We start from the raw sequence: 23,159 nt of genomic DNA, 5'->3' as shown, positions 1-23,159 counted from the left end.
TGAAACATGTTTGGAAATAACAGCTTTGGGTACTGGTTTGTACTGTACTGGTAAATCAACATGATAGTGCATTTTGTTTCTTATTAACTGTATGAATTGTTCCCACTTAAAGACAAAAGACAGAACTATAGGGGGACACCTGGATGGCTCAGCAGTTGAGCATCTGCCTTTGGCTCAGGGCATGATCCCAGGATCCAGGATTGATTCCCTCATCCGCCTCCTTGCAGAGAAGCCTGCTTCTCCTTCAGCCTCTGTCTCTGCTTCTCTCCCCCCAACCCCCCGTCTCTCATGAATAAACAAATAAAATATTAAAAAAAAAAAAGATAAAGCTATAGGAATTGGTCTTTCCTCAAATTTTATTTATAATGTCTTTATAGTGCAACATTTCCCAAACAAGAATACACAAGAGAGTAGCCACTGTTAATGTTTAGTGAAAAATAATCCTTCAGTGGTCAAATATGAAAAGACTGTGCACAGTCCCCCATCTTGAAGAGTAACAACATACTTTAAATAAACTTAGAGAAATCTCACTATATAAAGATGTTTAAACTCTGCTTATCCTAATATATCCCAAATAAGGACCATAGAATATTTTTGGTACTATCACCCTAAAGAACACAAGATGGAAGTTAAAACCTCCGAAGTGGTAAAATGCGTAATAAAAAGAGCAATTCATGGAGGCTAAACTTTCCTGAATTATAACTTTTGGTCATTAGGAATGGAACTTGCTTATCACAAATAGCCTAGTATTGAGAATGGAAACAAAACCTACCATTAAACCATACAAAAAGTGCTTTACTACAAGCTATTTTAAAATAATCCAAAAAAATAAAAAATAAAAAAATAAAATAAAATAATCCAGACTCAACACATTCAGAAAGGCAAATGCCTGAATATGAGTTCTTTCCTTATAGAAATGTGTTCATTTAAGAAAATCAAAATTATCTGAAAAATGCAAATCTTAAATTATGATCATCACATTCATAAGGTGAAACTGATGGTGATATTTCCTATTTAGAACCTGATTAAAATGAAAAAACCAGTCCTTATCCTACGTAGTGATGTTAAAAGATATGTGATATTAAAGAAGGATGGAACCACCAATAAATTTTGTACGTGATCTGCGATATTAAATTTTTAACTGTAGATGAGAACTGTTTTCTAAGGAACTGACTGAACTCATGATACTGTAACAAAAATATACCCCCCAAAGCTGGAGTGGAACCACAATTTACTCTTAGTAAGTTACCTTACTTACCTTAAAGAATATTAAGCAATACTTACTCTAAACTGTGCTACATTACACAAAAAGGCCCAGGCACTCACCATTGCAGTTCTAGACTTAAGAAACCAGTCAAATCTGAACTGAGGAGAGTTGCGAATACACTGTCGTAATTCATCATAAACATTTTCTTTGTCAAATCCAAGTTTGTGAAGCATACAGATTAGAAAACGATCCTCTTCTTCAGTATAGTTTTTTCCTTTGTTAGTACCATATGATATTCTCAGCTGATGAAAAGGTGCTTTGTACCGTCCAATCTATCAAAGTCAGATTTTATATAAAATATAAATCCTGTATAATCTATATTTCAAACTTAGCCTTAATAAAATTAGCTAAATATGTTCCATTCCAAATCAGAATTTTCTATCCAAAGGCACTTCAACTGCATTATATAACCTTTGCTGTGAAACAACTTTATAATCTTTATTATTCTAGAGAGAGATACAGGCTCAGACTTTGTAGGAAAGAGCTAATCATAGAGACTCTGACCCAGATATTTCAACTGAAGTATACTAAGGTAAATTCTGTTGAGAATAACTATAACACTTGAATATTGTTCTTTGAACAAAATCTTTGTTTTAAATCATTTCATTTCCTTTTAAAAAGTTCCTTTAACTCACATATTCTCAGAAGTTCTATATTTATTAATACAGACTGTACCTTCGTGTCAAGTGCTTTTTTAATACTAATTCTTCTTTGAATTCTTGCCTCTCCCCTTTCGATCTGAGCCATAATCTTCTCTATGTCCTGGAGTTCATTGCATCTTTCCCAGAATACAGCTGGTAAGAATAAAAGTTGGACAGATGAGACAGGTGGAAGGAGGAGGAGAAACATAAATAATTTATCATAAATACTCTAATTTGCTAAGGATTAAGAAATGTTTTCATTTTTCTCACATCTAATACTACAAAATAAGACGATTATTTAATTTCTCAACTATAAAAAAATGAGATCAACTGGATGATTTAAGTATCTCCCAACTCGGGGGATCCCTGGGGTGGCTCAGCGGTTTGGCGCCTGCCTTTGGCCCAGGGCGCGATCCTGGAGTCCCGGGATCGGGTCCCGCGTCGGGCTCCTGGCATGGAGCCTGCTTCTCATTCCTCCTGTGTCTCTGCCTCTCTCTCTCTCTCTATCATAAATAAATAAATAAATAAGTCTTTAAAAAAAAAAAAGTATCTCTCAACTCTTAAATTTCTATTATTCTTGAATTCTAAGCACACTCACTGCAGCACACTACACCTCTTCACTTGACAATTCAAGTGATTTCAGGAAACAATGGCACATAGTGCTTAAGAAGTTGTGGAGAAAAATAAAATGAAAGCATAATTATTCAATGACCTATTCTTATTTTCTTGGCAATAGCCAGTTAGCTGGGGTGAAAAAAAAAAAAAAAAAAAAACTATGCCATTTTAAAAAAGAGGACATTTTCTTTCCAACTCAGTTTTTTAAAAACACAAAAAAAATACAGCCCTAAAACTTGTGGCAAAATTTAGCTTATCAAAACATAACTCAGAATAATAAAACCTGAACTCCCCAAATAGCACTCCAAAAACCTGAGAATATTTTTTAATCTATTAAAATGATTTAAAAATTACCTGAGTATTCAATAACTTCTTCTGGAGTTTTCCCTTCTACTTCTCTTGCTATATTTTCAATATCATCACGACCCCACTTCTCATTAGCTTTGATAAACTGGTTAAAATCTCTCTTATTCCAATTGGTAAATCCCTTCAAAGCAATGGAAACAAAACATATAATAACAGCAGAGTGAACATGGGTAAAATGCTATTTCACTTACGAGTATGTCTGAAGTATTAGAAAATTTTCAATTACTCCTAGATTTTAAGTTATTTTAAAGTGGTAATTTTTCATACACATAGATCTGTATTTTTAGCAATATATCACATATTGTTTACATAACCAAGCAATTAAATCTGAGTGGAAGAGAGGAATGCTTTGTGAAAAAGAGATTTTGTGAGAAAGTGATTTTGCGGTATTTTGAAGGATAAGCAGGAGTTTGCAAAGAGCAATAAACATACACTAAAGAGCAAAGAAATAACAATTAGGAAAGTGGAAGAAAAATAAAGCTTCAAAAGTACGTTAAGGCCAGATTCTAAAAGATCCTGATTAAACCCTAAAGGTTGTTAAACAAAAAAGTACCAAAAAGAGACTTGTAATTGAGAACAGTAACTTAGTACCAATGTGGAAGATTCACAGGAAAAGAAAATGAATACTGGAAGAAACGTAATAAAAAACATATCCACTGTAAGGCTTGCGCAAATCTATACTCTTTCTCTACTTCAACAACTAGTGACAATCAAACTGTAGCATACACCCATATGGCTCATGCTTTATCATCTTCAATTACTTACTTTTTGAAAGACAAAACATGTACTTCTCTGTGTACCCCAACATACCTAAGCATAGTACCCTTACAAAGTAATGGTTACACTAAATTTTATGTTGAATAAAGACTATATATACCTGTGTTAGAAGTTTCTCTTTTTCCTCTAACTCTTCGTCATTAAGGGGTTCAGCTTCATCAATTTTAAGCTGTTCTTCTTTTTGTGCCTGTGCTGCATTTGGTAGGTCAGGATTTCGAGGCACCTAAAAAAATATTTGTTTATATCATCCATCAGTAGATTTTAGAAAGTATGTGATGAATTCTTTTTTTTTTTTTTTTTAAGATTTTAATTTTATTTATTTATTCATGAGAGACACAGAGAGAGAGAGAGAGAGAGGCAGAGACACAGGCAGAGGGAGAAGCAGGCTCCATGCAAGGAGCCCGATGTGGGACTCGATCCCGGGTCTCCAGGATCACACCCTGGGCTGCAGGCGGAGCCAAACCGCTGCGCCACCGGGGCTGCCCTAAATTCTTAACCAACCAAATAACGTTTTACAAGTTTTAATCCAACCGTGAAAAAAAAAAAAAAAACTTGATATACCCTCCATTTACTAAATTAAGAACAAAACCAGGTTAGTTATGAACAAAATGTTATTTCCATTACCTTGTACCCAATTGTTTTTCTGTAATACAGAATTTCTTTTTCCAATAATTCAAATAAACGTGGAGGAAAGAACTGGAAATCCTGAACATTAGGTTGTTTTGGAGGCCGAGGAGCCTAGAGAAAAAAAAAAAACAAAACACAGTATTACCCATAAAAAAAAAAGTTTTGCTTTGATTTTAATTGTAACTTCCTCTCTCAAAACTTATGATGGCTAATTCTCCAAGCAACTGAATTTATCATTAATAGTGAACATTAATCAAACTTTAAATGCATATACTTACAACTAATTTTTAAGAAAACTTTTTAATGAAAACTGATGGAAATACACTGTAAGAAGCCACAGAAGATTTTAATTCTCAATCTAACTTTAATATTAAGAATATAAGAAAAATATTTACAATTCTAGTATTTTTGGATATTTTATTGCTCCATCAACTCACCTTGGGTGCTTTAGGTTCGCTGACACGAAGAGCTTCCCTAAAATAGGCATCGACAGCATAGTTGGCTTTTCTTTCTCGTTTAGGTGGTTCAATCCACTCTGTGAATGCAATCTAGCATACAGGAAACAATGCAAATCACCAACTTTGACTGTTTACAGTCACAAATCTTAGATGAATGCAATTCATACTGTGTATACATCATTACAACTGTTATTTGTAAGTGGCAAGATATTCATAAAATCCTGGACCATTGGCTCTTCAAGGATAAGGGACTATACTTTGCTCAAAACTATGTAATTAATACACTGCACAGTACATGGTGAATAGCAAAGATATACTTAAGTATTTCTTGACCAAATGGAGAACATTTTATCTGGTGAGGAGGAGGAAGGACCAGACCTACAGAAAATGCTATAACTCAAACTAGGAGAAAAATATAGATATGTATTTAGCCTAGAACAAATCCAGAGGATATACAAAGCTTAAATGTTAACAGAAAAAACATTGAGTAGAACTATTTTTCTTCCAACTTGTATTTTCTAATTTCACTATATATTAACAAATATTACTTAAGAAATTACGAAGTTTTTCCCCTTTAATCACTACCAGCCAATTATGTCTTTTAAAAAAAATCTAGTAAGGTTATGTTAATTCTGCCAATTATTTGTTTTCAAAGATTCTAAATTATAATCACCCCTACAATATATTTCAACTCTAACAGTGTATATAGTAAGCCTCATTACATAAGCTTTTAAAACATTTCAGAGATTACTAACTGAAAATTTGATATTACATGTAAAAATGAAAATAATTTAGATGTGAATATATAAAAATGACTGCTTGGAGACAAATTTACAAGGTGTTACAGCTAACACTTAAAATCGCAAGTTTTAAGTAAAGTAAGGCCTTCAAGTAACCAAAATAGCTTTCTCAAGTTACCTTTTGTTTTTCTCTATAATCCTCTCCTTCAAAGTTATAAACACTCGACTCTGTATCCATTGTAAAGTTTCTAAGTGAGCTTTCACCCATTTTGGAGAGCTTTTCATTCATCTCTGCAGTCTAGGGGTAAAAAACCACTTTATTATATTGAGAATTAAAAACAAAACAAAAAAAAACCTTGAGAACTGTAGTCAAAATAAGTTAGGCTCTGCAGTACACAAAAACTCCTTTTTATGGCTCACATACGTATTTCCTCAAACAGTTCTGATTTAAAAGATTTTATATTAAAAACATAATCATTTAATCTACACCTCACCTTCTTTGCACCTCTTTCCAAGATACCATCAATATCCTCATCAGTAATCTCACTTTCTTTTGAAGCAAATACATGTGTTGCCCCATGTCTAATCATTTGAAGCATTTCATCTTTCCCAATTTTGTTCAGATTCTGATCCACAAGTCTTCCTGGAAAAAAAAAAATGTTGTATAATGTTAATCAAGGTTGTTTTGAAACTTGGAATTTTAAATGTTAGATGTAATACCATGTATTTTGCCTCAAATATTAATCATGTTTATTCACTGCCGATAATTCTGATTCTCACATAAAAATATGCCACTCTTAGTTGTAAACTTTGAAATATCCTGTTAATCCATCATTACATAATGAAACCTACTGCATACCATATCTCAATAAAAAGTATTCTTTTTTTAAAAAAAAAGATTTTATTTATTCATTCATTCAGAGAGAACGAGAGAGAGGCAGAGACACAGGCAGAGGGAGAAGCAGGCTCCATGCAGGAAGCCCGACGTGGGACTCGATCCCGGGTCTCCAGGATCACACCCCAGGCTGCAGGCGGCGCCAAACCGCTGCACCACCGGGGCTGCCCAATAAAAAGTATTCTTATATGGGCTGAATAGTATCATGCTGGAATATTTGAAAATCACAATTAGCAAGTTTTTTTTTTAAATATCAAGAGATCAAATCATAATCACAAGAAGTTCTGATAAGCAGAAAGACATTAATACTAGTACTCCCCAATCAGCTTTTTCTTCGAAAAGTGAAGTGGGGGAAAAAAGGTAACGTGTAAAAAAAAAAAAAAAAAAAAAACCTTCATATTGCCAAACTTTATCTAGGGACTAAATAAATTAAATTTCCTAATCTAAAGAACTGAAACTCTTCAAAGCTTATTTTGATCACAGAAGAAATTTAAACATAAGAAAACTAAGATCTTCAATTGGTAGGAATTATAGGTCAACCCTATAATTTGTGTTTTCGAAAACACAAGCATCAAAAACAAAAATATCAAGAAATATTTTCACTTACACAAAGCTTCACTTTTTGTATTCCAATCAACTTGTAATAAAGGAGTATGGATAAAGATCAAATTGTTCTCTTGGATCTTAAATGCTTGTGTATCACAGCTTTGCATCCCTAACAGAATCCACCAACATCTATGAATTTCAAAGTTAGGATGTATCTACAGAACATGTTTCTTGATTTGAAAGCTACCTCACTACTAACAAAATGGTCTGTCTTACTGAAACTACTTCCCCATTGGACAGAGGGGGAGCTGGTCAGACAGAAAGCAGTTCTATGATTTCTCATTATTTTTAATTACATCTCTTACTCTGCAAGACAGTAATACAAAGAGATACACCTGAGGCTTGCTCTTTGACTAATGCCTACAGAGCTATTAGCACAAAATTTTGCTCTAAAATTTAAGCCCCACCCCCATGCTCACTTCAGCAGCACATATACAAAATTTGTACCCCCAATAAAACCAAAAACCTAAGTAAAAAAACTTAGTTTTTCTAAGTTGATTATAATTTTCATTTTTCAAAAATGTTTCACAGATAAAAATAATTAAAAATACTATAAGGCCGGTGTTTTTCTAAAAACATGGATGAATATGAGAGGGAGAAGAACTCGCCATTACATTATCCAGGAGAAACCTTACTGTTTGGCAAGTTCCAAAGACTTTCGCATGTAAACACTTCACTCTAATAGTTAATATACTTCTTGGTCCTAGATAAGTCACTTCTTAGTTACATGAATGGTATATAAGTGACTTGCCTCTACTTCTTATGCCAACCTCAAAATTGCATGAAGACTAAATGAGATAATGGATACAAAGTATTTAGCACCTTGCATGGCACAAAGTAAGCACTTAATAAATAATTATTAATAAAACTAATAATAAGCCATCATTTATTGTCTTCACATATTCAGAGGTGTGATTAACACTATGGTTGGCATTAAGAGGATATAAAAGAAATGCAACATTCCTTTACACAGAAATTAAAAGGCAGTTCACAAAATGAAGACACACAATATGGAATCATCAGCAAACAATATTAACAGTCTCTCTTTATAGACAGATAAAAGAACATGCTCAAAATGCAAATTTGAGAATGAAAGAAACCTATATGACCCTGAGGTAATTGAAGGGTTTTTTTTCTATTTTTCCATTTTACTGGAATAAATACTTTATTTATACTTTAATAAATACTTTACACCCCATCACCAACCTTATTATAATAAAGCTTCATGAAAACATAAATGTCTTCCTTAAAAGCTAATCTGGCATGAGAATTTAGTTCCCTTCAATCAACCCAAAATAAAATCCCACTCTCAAGCTCTAGTCCTATTTACATAAACATTTATTCTGAGCATCCCTCTCACTAAATTACAAATTAACTCCATGAAAGTAGGGACACATGCATTGCATTCTTTCGCCATTTTATTCTCAGCACTAAGACCAATCAATGCCTGGAACCTGGTGCTGTTAAGTAAACAGGTGTAGACTAGAAAACAAAATATAACATCAGATTCTTTGAGTTTCATCTTTATGTCTTCATTTTACCCCAGAATAATTAATAGAGTGCTTTTCAGTACATATAAATGATACTTACCACAGCTATATTTAGTATGTACCACACTGAATGCTGGGTATTTTATATACATTATCCCCTTTAATCCTTAAAAATCCTGAACTTCAATTCCCTTTATTCCCATTTAACAGATGAGGAAATAGGCTCAAAAGGTTTATAAAAGACCTAACTGGCAAAGCCAAATGCAAACCTCAATCTTCCTCAGCCTAAACCCATCCTCTTATGAAAAACTAAAGCTTACTATTTTCTGGAATATAAATATTGTTCATGCCGCTAGCTTGATCCCACAGATGGTCAATAATAAGAACCTCCAGAAAATCTAGGAAAAAAACATTTGTCAATACAACTTGGTAATTTTTTTTTACAATTCTAAGACTCACCTTGTTGAATGACTATTGAATCCAGTCTGAGTTTCATCTCAGCACGTTCCACTATTCTTTCTTCCACAGTGTTATCAGTTATGAAGCGGAACACTCTGACTGTCTTGGTTTGTCCAATTCTATGTGCTCGGTCCTAGGCAAATTACCATGTTATTTTGAATAGTTAAAAATTACACAAATAATACTTGATTGTGTATACCAAAACGGAAAACTAAAATATTCTCAGGTGTGAAAGTTTTTAATGTAACAAAACTATTCTAAAAATAGATTTTTATTAGATTAATATTTCTCAGATCCTTGCAGCTTCTCTGTTTCAATCAAATTAATTGATTATTTCACAAGGAAAACTTCTAGGTTATACTGATATAGAAGTCACAGGTTTCTAAGAGTGCCTCGGTGGCTCAATCCGCTGAGCATCCAACTCTTGATTTTGGCTCAGGTCATGATGCCAGGTTTGTGAGATCAAGCCCCAAGTCAGCCTCCACACTTGGCATGGAGTTGGCTTGTCCCTCCCTCTTCCTCTGCTCCTCCCCCTACTCTCTCTCAAATAAATAAAATCTTAAAAGTAAATAAATAATAAATAAAATTCACACATCTCCAGATAAGACAGATAAAATTATAAATTTTAAGGTGGATGATAAAAAATTGTTTAAATCTTTTTTTCTTAGTTTTAAATTCAAATTGTTTTCCCACCTAAATCATACATCAAACTTCATTGCTATTAGGGAAAGAAGTAACATGAAAAAAGAACTCCACAAACAATATAAAAATCCTAGTTTTCAAATAACTACATACAAGTAGTCAAATTAATTTGAATTCCGTTTAACTTCTATTAAGTTCACAAAACACATTCTTACAAAACATCCCTATGTCTAATTGATCAATTTTCCTCAGCTACTCTTATAAGCAACCAACACCTGTGTTATGGTCACAAATACCATGTGTCAAGTATCAAACTTAAGAATTTATAAGTTTCCATATTAATCCGCAGATCATACATTTTCTCAATCTAAGAATGATCCTCCTGTTCTAGCCAAAGAACTTCTACACATGGGCATAAATTTTAAGCATCTAACATGGTAGATCTATAGCTCACCAAACTGGTTTCCCTTTCCTCCCAAGGCACAACTATACTATCATTTACCAATTCCCTTGCACCCAGTTACACTGATTGAGTGCTGGCAATGAATGTGGGGACACTTTAGGATCTGAACCATAAAAAAATTTCTTAGGCAATCCTCAACTCTCTCTATCCCCCCCACTTGGGGCATCAGGATACACTGGACATAGCTATACTCCAAGATATGGCAAAGCTGTAAGAGATATCTTGCTTTAGATGAAAGATTACCTATAAAACACCCTCCCTGAATGATTAAGTCAGAGAAAAAATTCTACTGGGTTGTCACTGAAATTTGCAGACCATTAGTATGCTCTAACGAAATTAAGCTTTAAGAAAATATTAAGAATATATTTAACTATTATCTCTTACCATAGCCTGGAGATCTACTTGGGGATTCCAATCTGAATCATACAAAATTACCACATCAGCAGTAGCAAGATTAATGCCAAGACCACCGGCACGTGTACTTAACATGAAAACAAACTTTGTGCTGTTTGGTTCATTGTATGCATTGATGGACTCCTATAGGTATAAAAAGAAACAAATGTCAGGCAATTATTTTATCTGTTAAATTTTTTTATCTTCCCTCCCTGGATCTTACTCACTTGTCTCTCATCATGGGGTGTTTGCCCATCCAATCTACAGTATTCATAATTTCTCCACATGCAGTAATCCTCCAAAATGTCCAATACCCTTGTCATCTGACTGAAGATTAGTACTCGTGAACCTGTTAACAAATAGAACAGCCCATTTTCAGAAGCTTCAAAAGTTAAAAAAAAGTATTTAAAAATTTAAGGCTAACCAAAACTAAGACTAACCAGTTCCCCTTAACTCTAAGTTACCTAGTTGGTTATAAGAAAAAATATATATACAGTCTGCTTCTCCTTCTGCCTGTGTCTCTGCCTCTCTCTCATGAATAAATAAAAATGAAATCTTAAAAAAAAAAAAAAGAAAAAAATATATGCATTATTTATCTAAGTCAGTCATTCTCCACATTTTTCCCTCCGTGGCACAAATGGAAAGGGTAATGTAATATCTGTACAACACACTAAGATCAATGGAAAAGGGTATACTGTCCTGACCTGGGTCTGTCCCAAGGCTGAGAGAATAATCCTTTTTATTCCACATGGATTTAAAAATAACCTTCCACCACCACTTCCACCACAATTCTCCCATGTGCATGACCCTGAACGTCCCCTAACACACACCCAAAACCCATCTCCTTCTAGTTCTGAAGACCTAATTCCAGACTTGGTAATAATGGAAGGACCATAATGTAAGGGTGGCCTCACATCTAAATGGTCATCTTTTACCTATGCCATGATTTTAGTTATTAAACTGCCTCCATTTCTTCAGCCAACTAAGCAATGCCTTCACAGTAGAATATAGAAGACCAAGAAGTCATCATAAAAAAGTAAGGATTATGAAATTATCTTGTCTTATAAACTGAAGCTGATAATCTGCTGGTATCTCACCTTCTTATACCTGGAAAACCTAAGGATGCTCAATAGTCTCCATTCTCCTTCCAGAGTTTAATACAGCTTTCTTTAATATTGGAGTATTTCTACCAAGTTCTTGCTATTCCTTTCCAAGTCAATCCTTTACTATTTAGTTTTCAAAGAAAGCATTTTATACAACGTATTTCCACAAAAAGGCACAGAAGCAAAAAAGAAAAAAGTAAACCAATTCACTGACAACTCTTAGAAGGTTTTTAATTTTTAGTATCCTAGAGAGGTGACAGGTACAAAGTCATTCTTTTTTTTTTTTTAAGATTTTATTTTATTTATTCATAGAAACAGAGAGAGAGAGAGGCAGAGACACAGGCAGAGGGAGAAGCAGGCATCATACAGAGAGCCTAACGTGGGACTCAATCTCAGGTCTCCAGGATCACACCCTGGGCTGCAGGCGGCGCTAAACCACTGCACCACCGGGGCTGCCCTACAAAGTCATTCTTAACAAAACACATTGGAAAAACACAAATGGAAAAATCTGAAATCTGACTATATTATTTCAATATCACAGAATTAATAATTTGTGAATGAAATGCTTTGATGTCTGGGACTTACTTCAAAATAATCCAGAAGAGGAAAAGAAGTGTGGTATAGATATAAACAAGTTTTGCCATGAATTTATAATGACTGAAGCTGGCATCATAATCATTTCATTCTATACTCATGTATTTTAACTATAACTCTATATATACTACAGACGTACTCATTTTCACACAAAAAAGTCACCATGTTATAAACAAATCTGCTTTGGGTCCATGCACATATTTAGTAATTACCGTTAACCTTATTTTTTAAATTTAATTATTTAAATAATTAAAAATTCCACATAAATAATAAAAAACAAATACCGTGAACACAACACTGTTTACCAAAGGATCTGGGAACTATGTGTGGAAAGAGTATTCTTGGCACTTTAAAAAAAAAGCTTATAAATCTGGGAAAGCATATATATATATATATGCTTTATATATATAAAGTGAGAACTCTCCCCCAAAATCTAGGAGTGTAACTGCCCTAACTACTGATCGCTAAAAAGATGTATAAGCCTAAAATTGAGGAGAGAAATGAAGTTTGGGTAATGAGAATAGAAGTTTCTCGATGCCCTCCCATACTTCAACTTGCCAGATCAGTAATTTTAAATTGTATTGATCCTTTATTTTACATTAAAATGTAAAACAGTTTTCATCACTTCTAAATTTGATATCAGTAACGTACTTACCTTGTTCTTTTAATTTAGGGAGCAGCTTGTCTAACACCACCATCTTGCCACTGTTGGTCACTAAATGCATATCAGTTGTATAAGGTGGACCAGGTTCAGCTCCATCAAAGAGATATGGATGATTACAGCATTTCCTCAACTGCATCAGGATGTTCAATAACCTCATTTTGTCCATCTTCCCTGCAGAGTTTAATATATCTATATCCTTCATTAATATCCGAGTATACCTATCGAGAAGAAAAATGTTTTAAAAGGGCTCAAATGTGCCCGGTTACTTTCCCTGTTACTTTCACATTTAATTACCTCCCTTACCTTAACTCAAAATACCTTAACTCAAAAATACCTATAAAGAACCCATCAACTTCTAAGAAGTGGTTAGGAATTACCATGCATTATAACATCTTTCTTTTTCCCTGTTTTTCTTTATTCCCCCACTGTTCTAATGTTTACACTTACACTTTGGACCTTGAGGTCCAAAATAGTATGCTTCCCTGGGATGAATTAAAACAAAGCAGTAGAACATGTTTTTAAATAATTAAGCAAAACTTAAAACCTAAGTCACATATTTTTTTAATTTTTTATTTTTAAGTAATCACTAAACTTAACATTGGGCTTAACTTACAACCTCAAGATCAAGAGTCCCAAGCTGTACTAAGCCAGCCAGGCACCCCAAGGAAGTTTTAAACATAATTTTAATTTGTAGTCTTTTCCAATGGAGTGCCAATAGTATTTAATTATTATTCAATGTAACTAGTGTAGAATTTGGGTGAGAACATGAAGATCTAATGAGGGAGGAGGAATCATGATAGGGTAAGGCATGAGGATGAGAATAAAATGAATACAATGTGATTTAAATACAAATAAAAGTAAATTGGTGGGGGGATATGAAGGCAGTAAAGCTACAGTCATAGACTAAGGATGGATTATAAAAAGCTTTGAATGCACATCAAGGATGTAAACATTCTGCAGGAAAGACCAATCTATGTAAATACAAAAATTTCATGACCTTGAATCCTCTGAACAGAGTAACTTCAATAACCTAAGCAATCCAAGCATAACAACTCCAGTTATGAAGCATAAAGTATTATTCAAGGCAACCCTTTCTATACAATTCTGATATGAAGTTTACTAATATTTAACTAAAAAATATTTCTCTTAACACTGATTCATGTCATAGTTTTGTTATTTAGAGCCATACAAGACAAGCCTAATAATAGCTTTGCTACCTTATAAAGTCTTTGAAAAGTCTACAGTGGTCATCTCTTCCTCAGATGATGTGCCCATTTCTTTACATTCTATTCTTTCTATACTTCTACCAACAACTCCAGCCGCTTGCAGACATTTATCAAGTATGGAATTAAATACACTTGAAATGTAGTGTATCCAATAAAGAATAAGGTGGCTATTTATTTCTCTCCTTTGAACACAACATGTATTTTAACATGTGCTAAAGTGCTATCTTTTACTACAACCATTTCACACTGTTGATTCATGGTGACCTTTCTATCTGTAAAAAAAAAAAAAAAAAAGAAAGGAAGAAAAAGAAACTTACAAGGTTTTCAACATCTTTATTATGCCCTAGAGAGGTGTTAAAAAATAGCTACCTTGTATTACCACCACAAATCCACAAAAGGACATTTTATCTTGCCTAAATTAAAACATCCACTCAGAACAGAGCCTTTTATATATATAAAATAATAGCTTTATGGGTTAAAAGAAAGCACCTAAATTTTCTATCTCTATATTCTCCATCTTCATCAGATTAGCACTGATTCACATCCAGTATTTATGAACCACCAAGTTAACATCATGTCTACATCTGAGTCACCCCTTTTTAAAAAACCCAAACTTAGGTATAAACACACACACACACACACACACACACAAACACACATCCCTGTTTAATTAAATGCCAAGTTTAATCCTTGGATTCACAAATCTCCCAGCCTGATTCTGTAAACTAATAGTTTTAAGGCTTTGTATTATAAATTTGATTAACAAGTCCTAAATTATAGGACCGAAAACTTTTCAGGCTGAGCTCAACAGGGCAGACAGCCAATTAATTCCTTGCAGACACAATCAGAAAAATAAAATATAAATGAAAGTTAGTGAAGAATCAATAGTGACTTTTAAAATGTCTAAGAATACCTACCATTCCCTTTGCATTTTGCTGAGACCCACATAGATTTTTACTTCCTTCTTTGGAGGCAAACTCTTTTCAACATCAGCTTTAATTCGACGAAGGAGAAATGGACGCAAAACCTTAAGACAAAAAAGAAATGCCAATGATCTTATGACTACTATTTCAGGATCTCAAAATTGTTTATTAAATACATGGAAATTTATATATTTCTAGAATTTCTCCCTTTCAAATATAATTTATTATTTCTGAGTTCCTGAAGGGTAATACAGGATCATTACTTGTTCAATACATATAATGAATATATACTTACTATATTGTAATAAAATACTAAAAACAGTACGTTTTGATGCTTTCACCATTCACTGGCTTTCAGGTTTAAAACTAGTTATCATCCTCCCTTATCTATGGCTTCAGTTACCAGTATCAACCATAATCTGGAAACATGATCCTCCCCCTAACATATCGTAAGGTCAACAGTAGACTAACACTATGGCATAATGCCTACATTATTCACCTTACTTCATCTCATGATATAGGCATTTTATCATCTCACACATCATCACAAGAAGGATGAGTACAGTACAATAAGGTATTTTGAGAGACCATATTTATATAACATATGCTACAGAACAATTATTGTATTTTATAATTATTGCTGTTAATCTCTTACCTTGCCTAATTTATAAGTTAAACTATCATAAAGGAAAAAAATTAAACTATCAGATATATATATAAGAAAAAACAGTGTATACAGGGTTCGGTACTATCTTGGTTTTAGGCACCCACTAGAAGTCTTGGAATGTATTACCTGCAGATAAGGGACCAGGGGGCTGAGGCATAATACTGTACTTTCATGAAGACTAACAGTACTTAAAGCTAGGTCCACGTTAAAATATTTTTATGGTTAGAGATTTTAGTATTACCCTTTTGGTAGGTGGGGAGATAAGGTGAAATAGATGATGGGGATTAAGGACTACCCTTGTGATGAGTGCTGGGTGATGTATGAAAGTTGCATTATATACCTAATAGTGATATAACACTGTATGCTAAGTATACTGAAATGAAAATAAAAACTTAATAATTTATTACCCTTCTTCTGGAAGTAAAGCATAAAGTATACAAATCATGACTATACAATTCAGTAAATTTCAATCAAGTAAATATACCCACGTAATCAACTATCTCACCTAAAAATACTCCAAAAATCCTTCTTGCAACCTTCCCAGTCACTATGCCCCCTTACACTTTAACATCATAGATTAGTTTTAAGTATTATTTTTAACTTAACATACATAGAATTATACTAACATATACTCATTTCATCTTGTTTCTTTCATACAGCATGTTTATAAAACCTATCCATGTTGTAGGTAGCTCATTTTCATTAAACTCAAGAGTATCTACAAAACTAAAGATTTGTTTCTTCCTATGTTCTGTTAACACTAGCTTATAAAAATATAATCACAAATAAAAAACCGGTGAGAAAAATAATCAGCAATACTTCTCTAATGTCATCATGTAAGGAAGCTAGTATAATCTTAGCCCACTGGCCCTCTTCCAGAATAGTCCAGGTAATTGTACAAGTAAAATTAGTGAAGGAACCACTCAGCCAATCCATAAATTCTTGGGTTACTAAAACAGATACTAAGGGTTTTTTTGTTTTGTTTTGTTTTTGGCAGAAGAGGTATTTTGCAATATTAGATAACTGATACATTAAGTAAAAATGATCTCATTCCTAAGTATACCTATGCTGATACTCAATATTTTCTTTCATCATGAGACCACAGCACAGGTGGAGGTTTAAAGACAGAGAACAAAAAGGTAGCTACCAGACCTCTTCTCCCCGATTATATGCATTTTCATACTACTGTCTGAACAAAATAGTGATGCCTATAGTGGCTGATTCTGTTATGTGGAATTGTTGTAGTTTGCTTCACATACATGTACCTACTTATTAAAACAAAGTCTACACAAATGCTCCATACTCTAAATTGAATGCTTACGTGTTTAAATGCCACCTAATTATAAACAAACATGTCTAACAGATAATCACCTTCAAATATTTAACATAATAAAATTTCAGTACATAAGAATTTTAAAGTACGTTATAATTAATTTATACAGAAACAAGTATCTGAACATTAAGACTTAATTTTTCCTCAGTTCAAATATCTACTATGAACTAGGCATTGTGCTAGAGATACAAATATAAGACCTGTTTCCTTTGTTTATAATGCAGCAAGAAAAAAGTGTAAGCATTTCAAGACTCACTGCAAAGTTCTATCTTAGAATGCCATAATTATTAAAGATGAGATACATGGAAGTTTCTTGTCTGGCTTTATTCTGCTAGTCAAGCCATCATAATCTGGGTTCTATTTGAGAAATATATCCACTTACCAACTTGCACTTGTGAATCTTCAGTAAGAAGTAACAAAGCTATGTATGTATTACAGCAAAAATTTACCAATGCTGCTCACGATGTACCATTAGCAGTTGCTTATATACACAGTTGCAGAATTTAAGAACAAAAGATGGGATCTCTTTAGCCTTTGAGAACCAAATCTCTTATTTTTGGACTACTTTTTCCATTAAGTTAGAATTTCATCCTAGGTTCTAACACTAAAAGCACCATACTTCGTAACCCCCTAGCCCCCATTGTAAGATTAAACAGTTAAGTGACAAGATTCAAATAGATCTAATTCTAGTCAATACATTTTTGTTAACAGAAAATAATCCACTAATTTAAACTTCTATCATTTTTTCCCATTTGAAATATGCTTTGAGGGCAGGGCCTCAAAGCCTGGAGACCCAGGATCAAGTCCCACGTCAGGCTCCCCACATGGAGCTTGCTTCTCCCTCTGCCTGTGTTTCTGCCTCTCTCTCTCTCTGTGTGTCATGAATAAATAAAATCTTAAAAAAAAAAATGCTTTGACCTTATTCCAATATACTTACCATATGAAGCCTCTCAACTAGCTTTTGATCCCCAAGGCAATTATTTGTATCAAACCATGAATCAAAGTCCTAGATTAAAGGTCAAAAAAATGAAGATCAGAAATATGAACTACAAGCATTAACTATAAATACCCTATTTATCCTAGCTGTAATAATGAATTCTAGAATAGTTTAGTATTTGAGATGTAAACTGCAAAAATCATTTGGTTCAATCCCATATTTTTCATGTGTCATTGTTAGCAATTCATTTTAGAACTACCCTAAGATCAAATTACCTCCTAAACATTTTTCTCAAAAACATCAAGATAACAAGTTTCACACTGAAAAAGATAGCTGGAAAGGAAGTTCTATAGAATTAGAGAATATTCTTGCAAAATATCTTTAGAGAAGCTAAAATATTAAAATCACTTTAGTTTGTTCACCAAGGCCACTCAGACTACTCAAACAGTTTCCAGAGCAGTGTCAATTTTAATTAAATTTAAATTACCAGCATGAGCATTTGGGTAGGATCTGAACAAGAATAACTTTCATATTCTTACCTCTTCAACACATCTGCTATATATTTGTGCTTTGTTAGTAAACATAATCTTAGAATTAATTATGTTAACTGGAACAAAGCTTTCACAGATTACTAAAACAAATGAAAGTATCAATGTATTAAGAAAAATCTCTAAAATAAAAACATCAAAATACATAAAAGCAGAACTAAAGTATTTTCCTGAGATTGATTAATGTCTTCCAAAAACAGAAATTTCTCTATTCTTTTAAAATGACCCTTAACAAAAAAAAATAAAAATAAAAATAAAAATAAAAATAAAATAAAATAAAATAAAATAAAATAAAATAAAATAAAATAAAATAAAATAAAATGACCCTTAACACAAAAACCAAAATTAACTGTTTTGGAACTTACTGAACTCTTCAAAAGCCAGACACACATATGCATGCTCTCTCTTTCTCTCCTTCTCCCCACCCCGTACCACGAAAACAAAGTTCAAAAATGAACTCTGGTTCAGCAAAAAAACACTGTAATTACTAATAGCACAGACTCTTAAGATACATGTTACATTCTTAGGTACAAATGATAGTTTGAATATCTATTTAACCATTTTTATCAGTGCAAATCTATTAAAAGGTAAAGATTAGGTTCTATGTTTGTTAGACCATAAAAAAAGATGGCTAGACAGATTTTACCAAATTTTACAACCCTGGAGAAACACAAGCTACGTGAAGTTCATAAATTCACTTGGGAAATAACCTAAACAGCACCTTAAGAACACAAACAGTCCACTTACAGCTGCAGAAATTCAGACCAACATGACTACCTATTTGGTATGTGAATTAGTAACAGTCCAAAGAAAATGACTTATAAAATGATACTGAAGTCGAAAGGCACAAAAATAAACTCTCAGGATGCATAAAAAACTTGGCAGGTTACACCAAACTACATATAAGTGAAAAATTAAAAATTATCTCAAGCAGTGCTGAAAGGCCAATTTTATTATAAAAATGTATAGCATTAAACAGAAACATTAATATTCCAACCAGAAGACAGTAAGACATACTTACATCTGCTGAATTAAAGACATCTGGCAACAAAAAATTAAGAAGTGACCAGAGCTCATGCAGGTTGTTTTGAAGAGGTGTTCCAGTTAATAACAGTCGATTTGTAGTCTTGAATTCCCTCACTATTTCTGACAACTGAAAGAACCAAATTCATCATTAGAATATTCTACATATTGATGAAATTCTAAAAGGTATTAATGATGTCACTTCCAACTGCCAAATTACCTTGGATTTTTCATTTTTGATTCTGTGAGCTTCATCTATAACTAAGTACCGCCAATTAAATTTTTTGAAAACAGATTTCTCTTTTATAAGCATTTCATAAGATGTTACACATACATCCCATTCTCCTGGCAATAATACATCTCTCACAAAGGCAGCCTGTGTAGCAAGAGAAAAAAATTACATCATGCAAAAGTAAACTACAAATTAAACACATTGATGACAAATAATCTAATACATAAAACAGGATGGAAAATATTAAAGAGGGACAGTTATCTATAGAATGAAAGCATTTAGAATCAGCTCAAACTAACTTCATTAATCATTTCTAAATGTCAGAGCCATTTAATAAAAAATAATTGACTAAATTGATCAGTGCAAAATTCAATTAACTAATTTAAATATCTCTCTTCATTTCCACCAGACCCTGAAATTCTCAGGAAAGGGGTTAGAAAGAGGAGGGTGGTTTCTGCCATAGAATAAAGACTCCAGGATTGTTTGCAGTAAACATTTTCATTCCTTTCACATTTACAGAACTAGTAAGACTTTGCTATTACTATTCTTATTTTACACGTCAAGAAACTAAAGCAAAAAGTGGTTTAAATTGGGCTCCTAAACATAAAAAGCAACTTGGTTAACTTGAATTATGCAAAGTTATCTAGAAAAGGAAAAAAGAAACCTAGAATCATCACTGATAGCTGAATGAAGAGAAAACAAAACTAAGTACATTATTTTTCGAAATAGTACATTTTAATCAAAACAGTATTATTTCTATTATTTCCTTCCAAAAAACGTCAACTGACCAATATTTTAACTTATTTCAATAAATGCCATACCAACTCACCAAAATACTATAATTGACTCAGTTCATCTTTAAAAACTACTATGACTATGAATTAGCATTATGTACATCAATCTAAAAAAATCTGGCTCCTCAAATTTCCAACCAATTCATAAACTCAAAATTTCTTTTAAAAATAAGAATGTTGCTTCTAGAATGAGAACACAGCCTTTGATTTTATACAACCAATTCCAAAGTAAAAGAAACAAACTATACCCATATGGCATCCTATAGTCTATAACACTTTTTCCCCAGTAGGATTCTTCACCATCAAGACAATATTACATACGTACATTATTAATATTTGTGAAGACCAAGTTTATTACTGGCCTTCTCTTTTATCCTTCCTCTAGTTATTACCCCCTCCCCCAAACCTAAATTCAAATTCTTTTAATTTCAAAAAAATAATAAAACATGAAAAACTTACTCTTTGTTCTTTATCTCCTATCAAACAAACAGATCTAAGTGTTGGTACCCATCTCTTGAATTCACTCATCCAGTTGTGTAATGTAGACTTAGGAACCAAAACCATATGAGGACCAGGAATGTTTCTATAGTGTTTCATGTACCCAAGAAGAGAAATTGTTTGAAGAGTTTTTCCCAGGCCCTGAAAGAATAACCACAAAGCAATAACAAACAAAACAAACACATCCATATTTATATTTCCTGATATACAAAAACATTTAAAAGAAAAGCTATTTGTTTATAATAGCTAACAAATGGCAAGAACTTGGTATGTGTTGAGTTTAGCTGTGTTATGTTTTTTAATCTTCGCCTATAAAGATGTACTACTAATTATCCCCATAAGGCACAGAAGTTTAAATGACTTTCCCAAAGTCATGCAGAAGGGCTAGAATTAAGACCCATTTGACTCCATAGTTTCTTCAAGCAATTATATGTTTCAGCACTATAGCCATGAGGAAACTTTGAAACACTCACTACAAAACTAGTAATAAGAGATAAATGTTTTGTGACAGAACTGTACAAGCTGCCACCCTTAAGAAAATAATTACTGATGAAAAATCAGTCAATTATCCTATACTTTACAGAAGTGGAGGGAAATAGCCAAAACATTTTATTACAAGAGTCTACCAAAAGCAGGTTTGTCAAAATGTATTACTTTTATTATACTTTCATAAATAGTAATTCCTCACAACTTAAGTATAGATTCTGCTTACGGGACTAAACCAAGTTTGACAACAGAGGATTAGTTTACTAACAGTTCTGCATTATAATCAACAAAAATGATGTCACATTATCTTAACTTTTATAAAATTCCATGGTACAAAATACTTTAAATTACAAAGCATAGCCTTCCAAAAAACTACCAAACACATACCATTTCATCTGCAAGGATACCATTGATGCCATTCTCATACAAAGAAATGAGCCAATTTAATCCTCGGACCTGATAATCTCTCAGTTTACCCCATTTTACATCTAAGGATAAAAGAAAAAACACAATGCACATTTTAAAGACACAAGGAATATATAAGGCAGTCCACTTCATTTGATATTCAAAGGTTTAACTTGAACCCACACAGGTTAACCCTGACTTTTCTGTCTTCAATTTCCAAGTCATTAGAGGTAGCTGCTGTGATCTGGAGCAGAGAAGGAGCAATTGGATAAGGACAATAACCAAGTGCAGAAAGAAAACAAAGAAACAAAAACCATGATTGTGAAGCATCAGAGTGCCTACCCCAATCACTCAGTTCCTATGTTACCATATACTGGTCCTAGAGACTCCCTTGCCTCTTTGTATCTTTTTTAATGTTATCACAAGTGGGTTTGGTTGTGTTTTTTTTAAAGATTTTATTTATACGCGAGAGACATAGAGAGAGAGAGAGAGAGAGAGAGAGAGATAGCGGCAGAGACACAGGCAGAGAAGGCAGAGAAAGAAGCAGGCTCCATGCAGGAAGCCCGATGTGGGACTCGATCCTGGATCTCCAGGATCACAGCCTGGGCTGAAGGCGGCGCTAAACCGCTGAGCCACCAGGGCTGCCCGGGTTTGGTTTTTTTAAAAAGATTTTTTAAATTTATTTGAGAAAGAGACAGAGAGTACAAGCAGGGCAGAGGGAGAGAGAGAAGCAGACTCCCCACCAAGCAGGGAGCCGGACATGGGGCTTGATCCCAAGACTCTATGATGAGCTGAAAGCAAACACTTAACAGACGAGCCACCCAAGGGCCCCCACAAGTGTTTCTACACCAAGTGTTTAAACCTTCCATGATAACCAAACATTCTCTGGGGATTTAGTTTTCCTCCTAACAAAGGGGAAATAAGACAAGATATATAGAGATTGTTTTCCCTTTACCTTCATAAGTTACTTTTTCAAAAGGTCCCTCTATATAAGGAGACAGTATCTCTTTTGGGTTTTACTACACATTTCTCATCCCAGAATAATTACGAAGTATATACACATCACAATCACTAGATTTTTTTTTTTTAACATGCACATCTGTACCTCATCACCTTTCAAAAAACACTGTTTTAAAATAAAAAGCTAGCCAATGCTGGTAAACTAGTTACAACAAGGACTGTGAGAAAGACATAATCCAAATAATTCAAATTTCCTTCACCATCTGTACCATATATCTGGCTTTAGTTTCTAACTTCATGAAAAGAAATGGTAACTGAGTACTCATA

General features: G+C 33.3%; 1 protein-coding gene across 1 annotated transcript in view; it reads right to left on the bottom strand.

The window, feature by feature from the left end:
* SMARCA5 (SNF2 related chromatin remodeling ATPase 5) overlaps positions 1 to 23,159 on the bottom strand; it is a 40,252-nt gene that overhangs the window by 2,935 nt on the left and 14,158 nt on the right. The window contains exons 5-22 of the mRNA XM_072773418.1: positions 21,855 to 21,955; positions 20,943 to 21,122; positions 19,678 to 19,833; positions 19,456 to 19,587; positions 17,887 to 17,955; positions 14,944 to 15,053; positions 12,792 to 13,018; positions 10,667 to 10,788; positions 10,431 to 10,583; positions 8,942 to 9,074; positions 5,986 to 6,134; positions 5,670 to 5,789; positions 4,731 to 4,841; positions 4,291 to 4,404; positions 3,767 to 3,889; positions 2,878 to 3,010; positions 1,943 to 2,061; positions 1,327 to 1,539 (exon numbers count right to left, since the gene is read on the bottom strand). Of these exons, the coding sequence (XP_072629519.1) occupies positions 1,327 to 1,539; positions 1,943 to 2,061; positions 2,878 to 3,010; positions 3,767 to 3,889; positions 4,291 to 4,404; positions 4,731 to 4,841; positions 5,670 to 5,789; positions 5,986 to 6,134; positions 8,942 to 9,074; positions 10,431 to 10,583; positions 10,667 to 10,788; positions 12,792 to 13,018; positions 14,944 to 15,053; positions 17,887 to 17,955; positions 19,456 to 19,587; positions 19,678 to 19,833; positions 20,943 to 21,122; positions 21,855 to 21,955 (2,465 nt within the window). The remainder of the gene's footprint in view (positions 1 to 1,326; positions 1,540 to 1,942; positions 2,062 to 2,877; positions 3,011 to 3,766; positions 3,890 to 4,290; positions 4,405 to 4,730; positions 4,842 to 5,669; positions 5,790 to 5,985; positions 6,135 to 8,941; positions 9,075 to 10,430; positions 10,584 to 10,666; positions 10,789 to 12,791; positions 13,019 to 14,943; positions 15,054 to 17,886; positions 17,956 to 19,455; positions 19,588 to 19,677; positions 19,834 to 20,942; positions 21,123 to 21,854; positions 21,956 to 23,159) is intronic.

This window comes from Canis lupus, chromosome 13 (assembly GCF_048164855.1).
Source record: "Canis lupus baileyi chromosome 13, mCanLup2.hap1, whole genome shotgun sequence".
NCBI lineage: Eukaryota > Metazoa > Chordata > Mammalia > Carnivora > Canidae > Canis > Canis lupus.
Note: the sequence above shows the minus strand (reverse complement) of the source record. Positions and strands in the feature narration are given on the sequence as shown.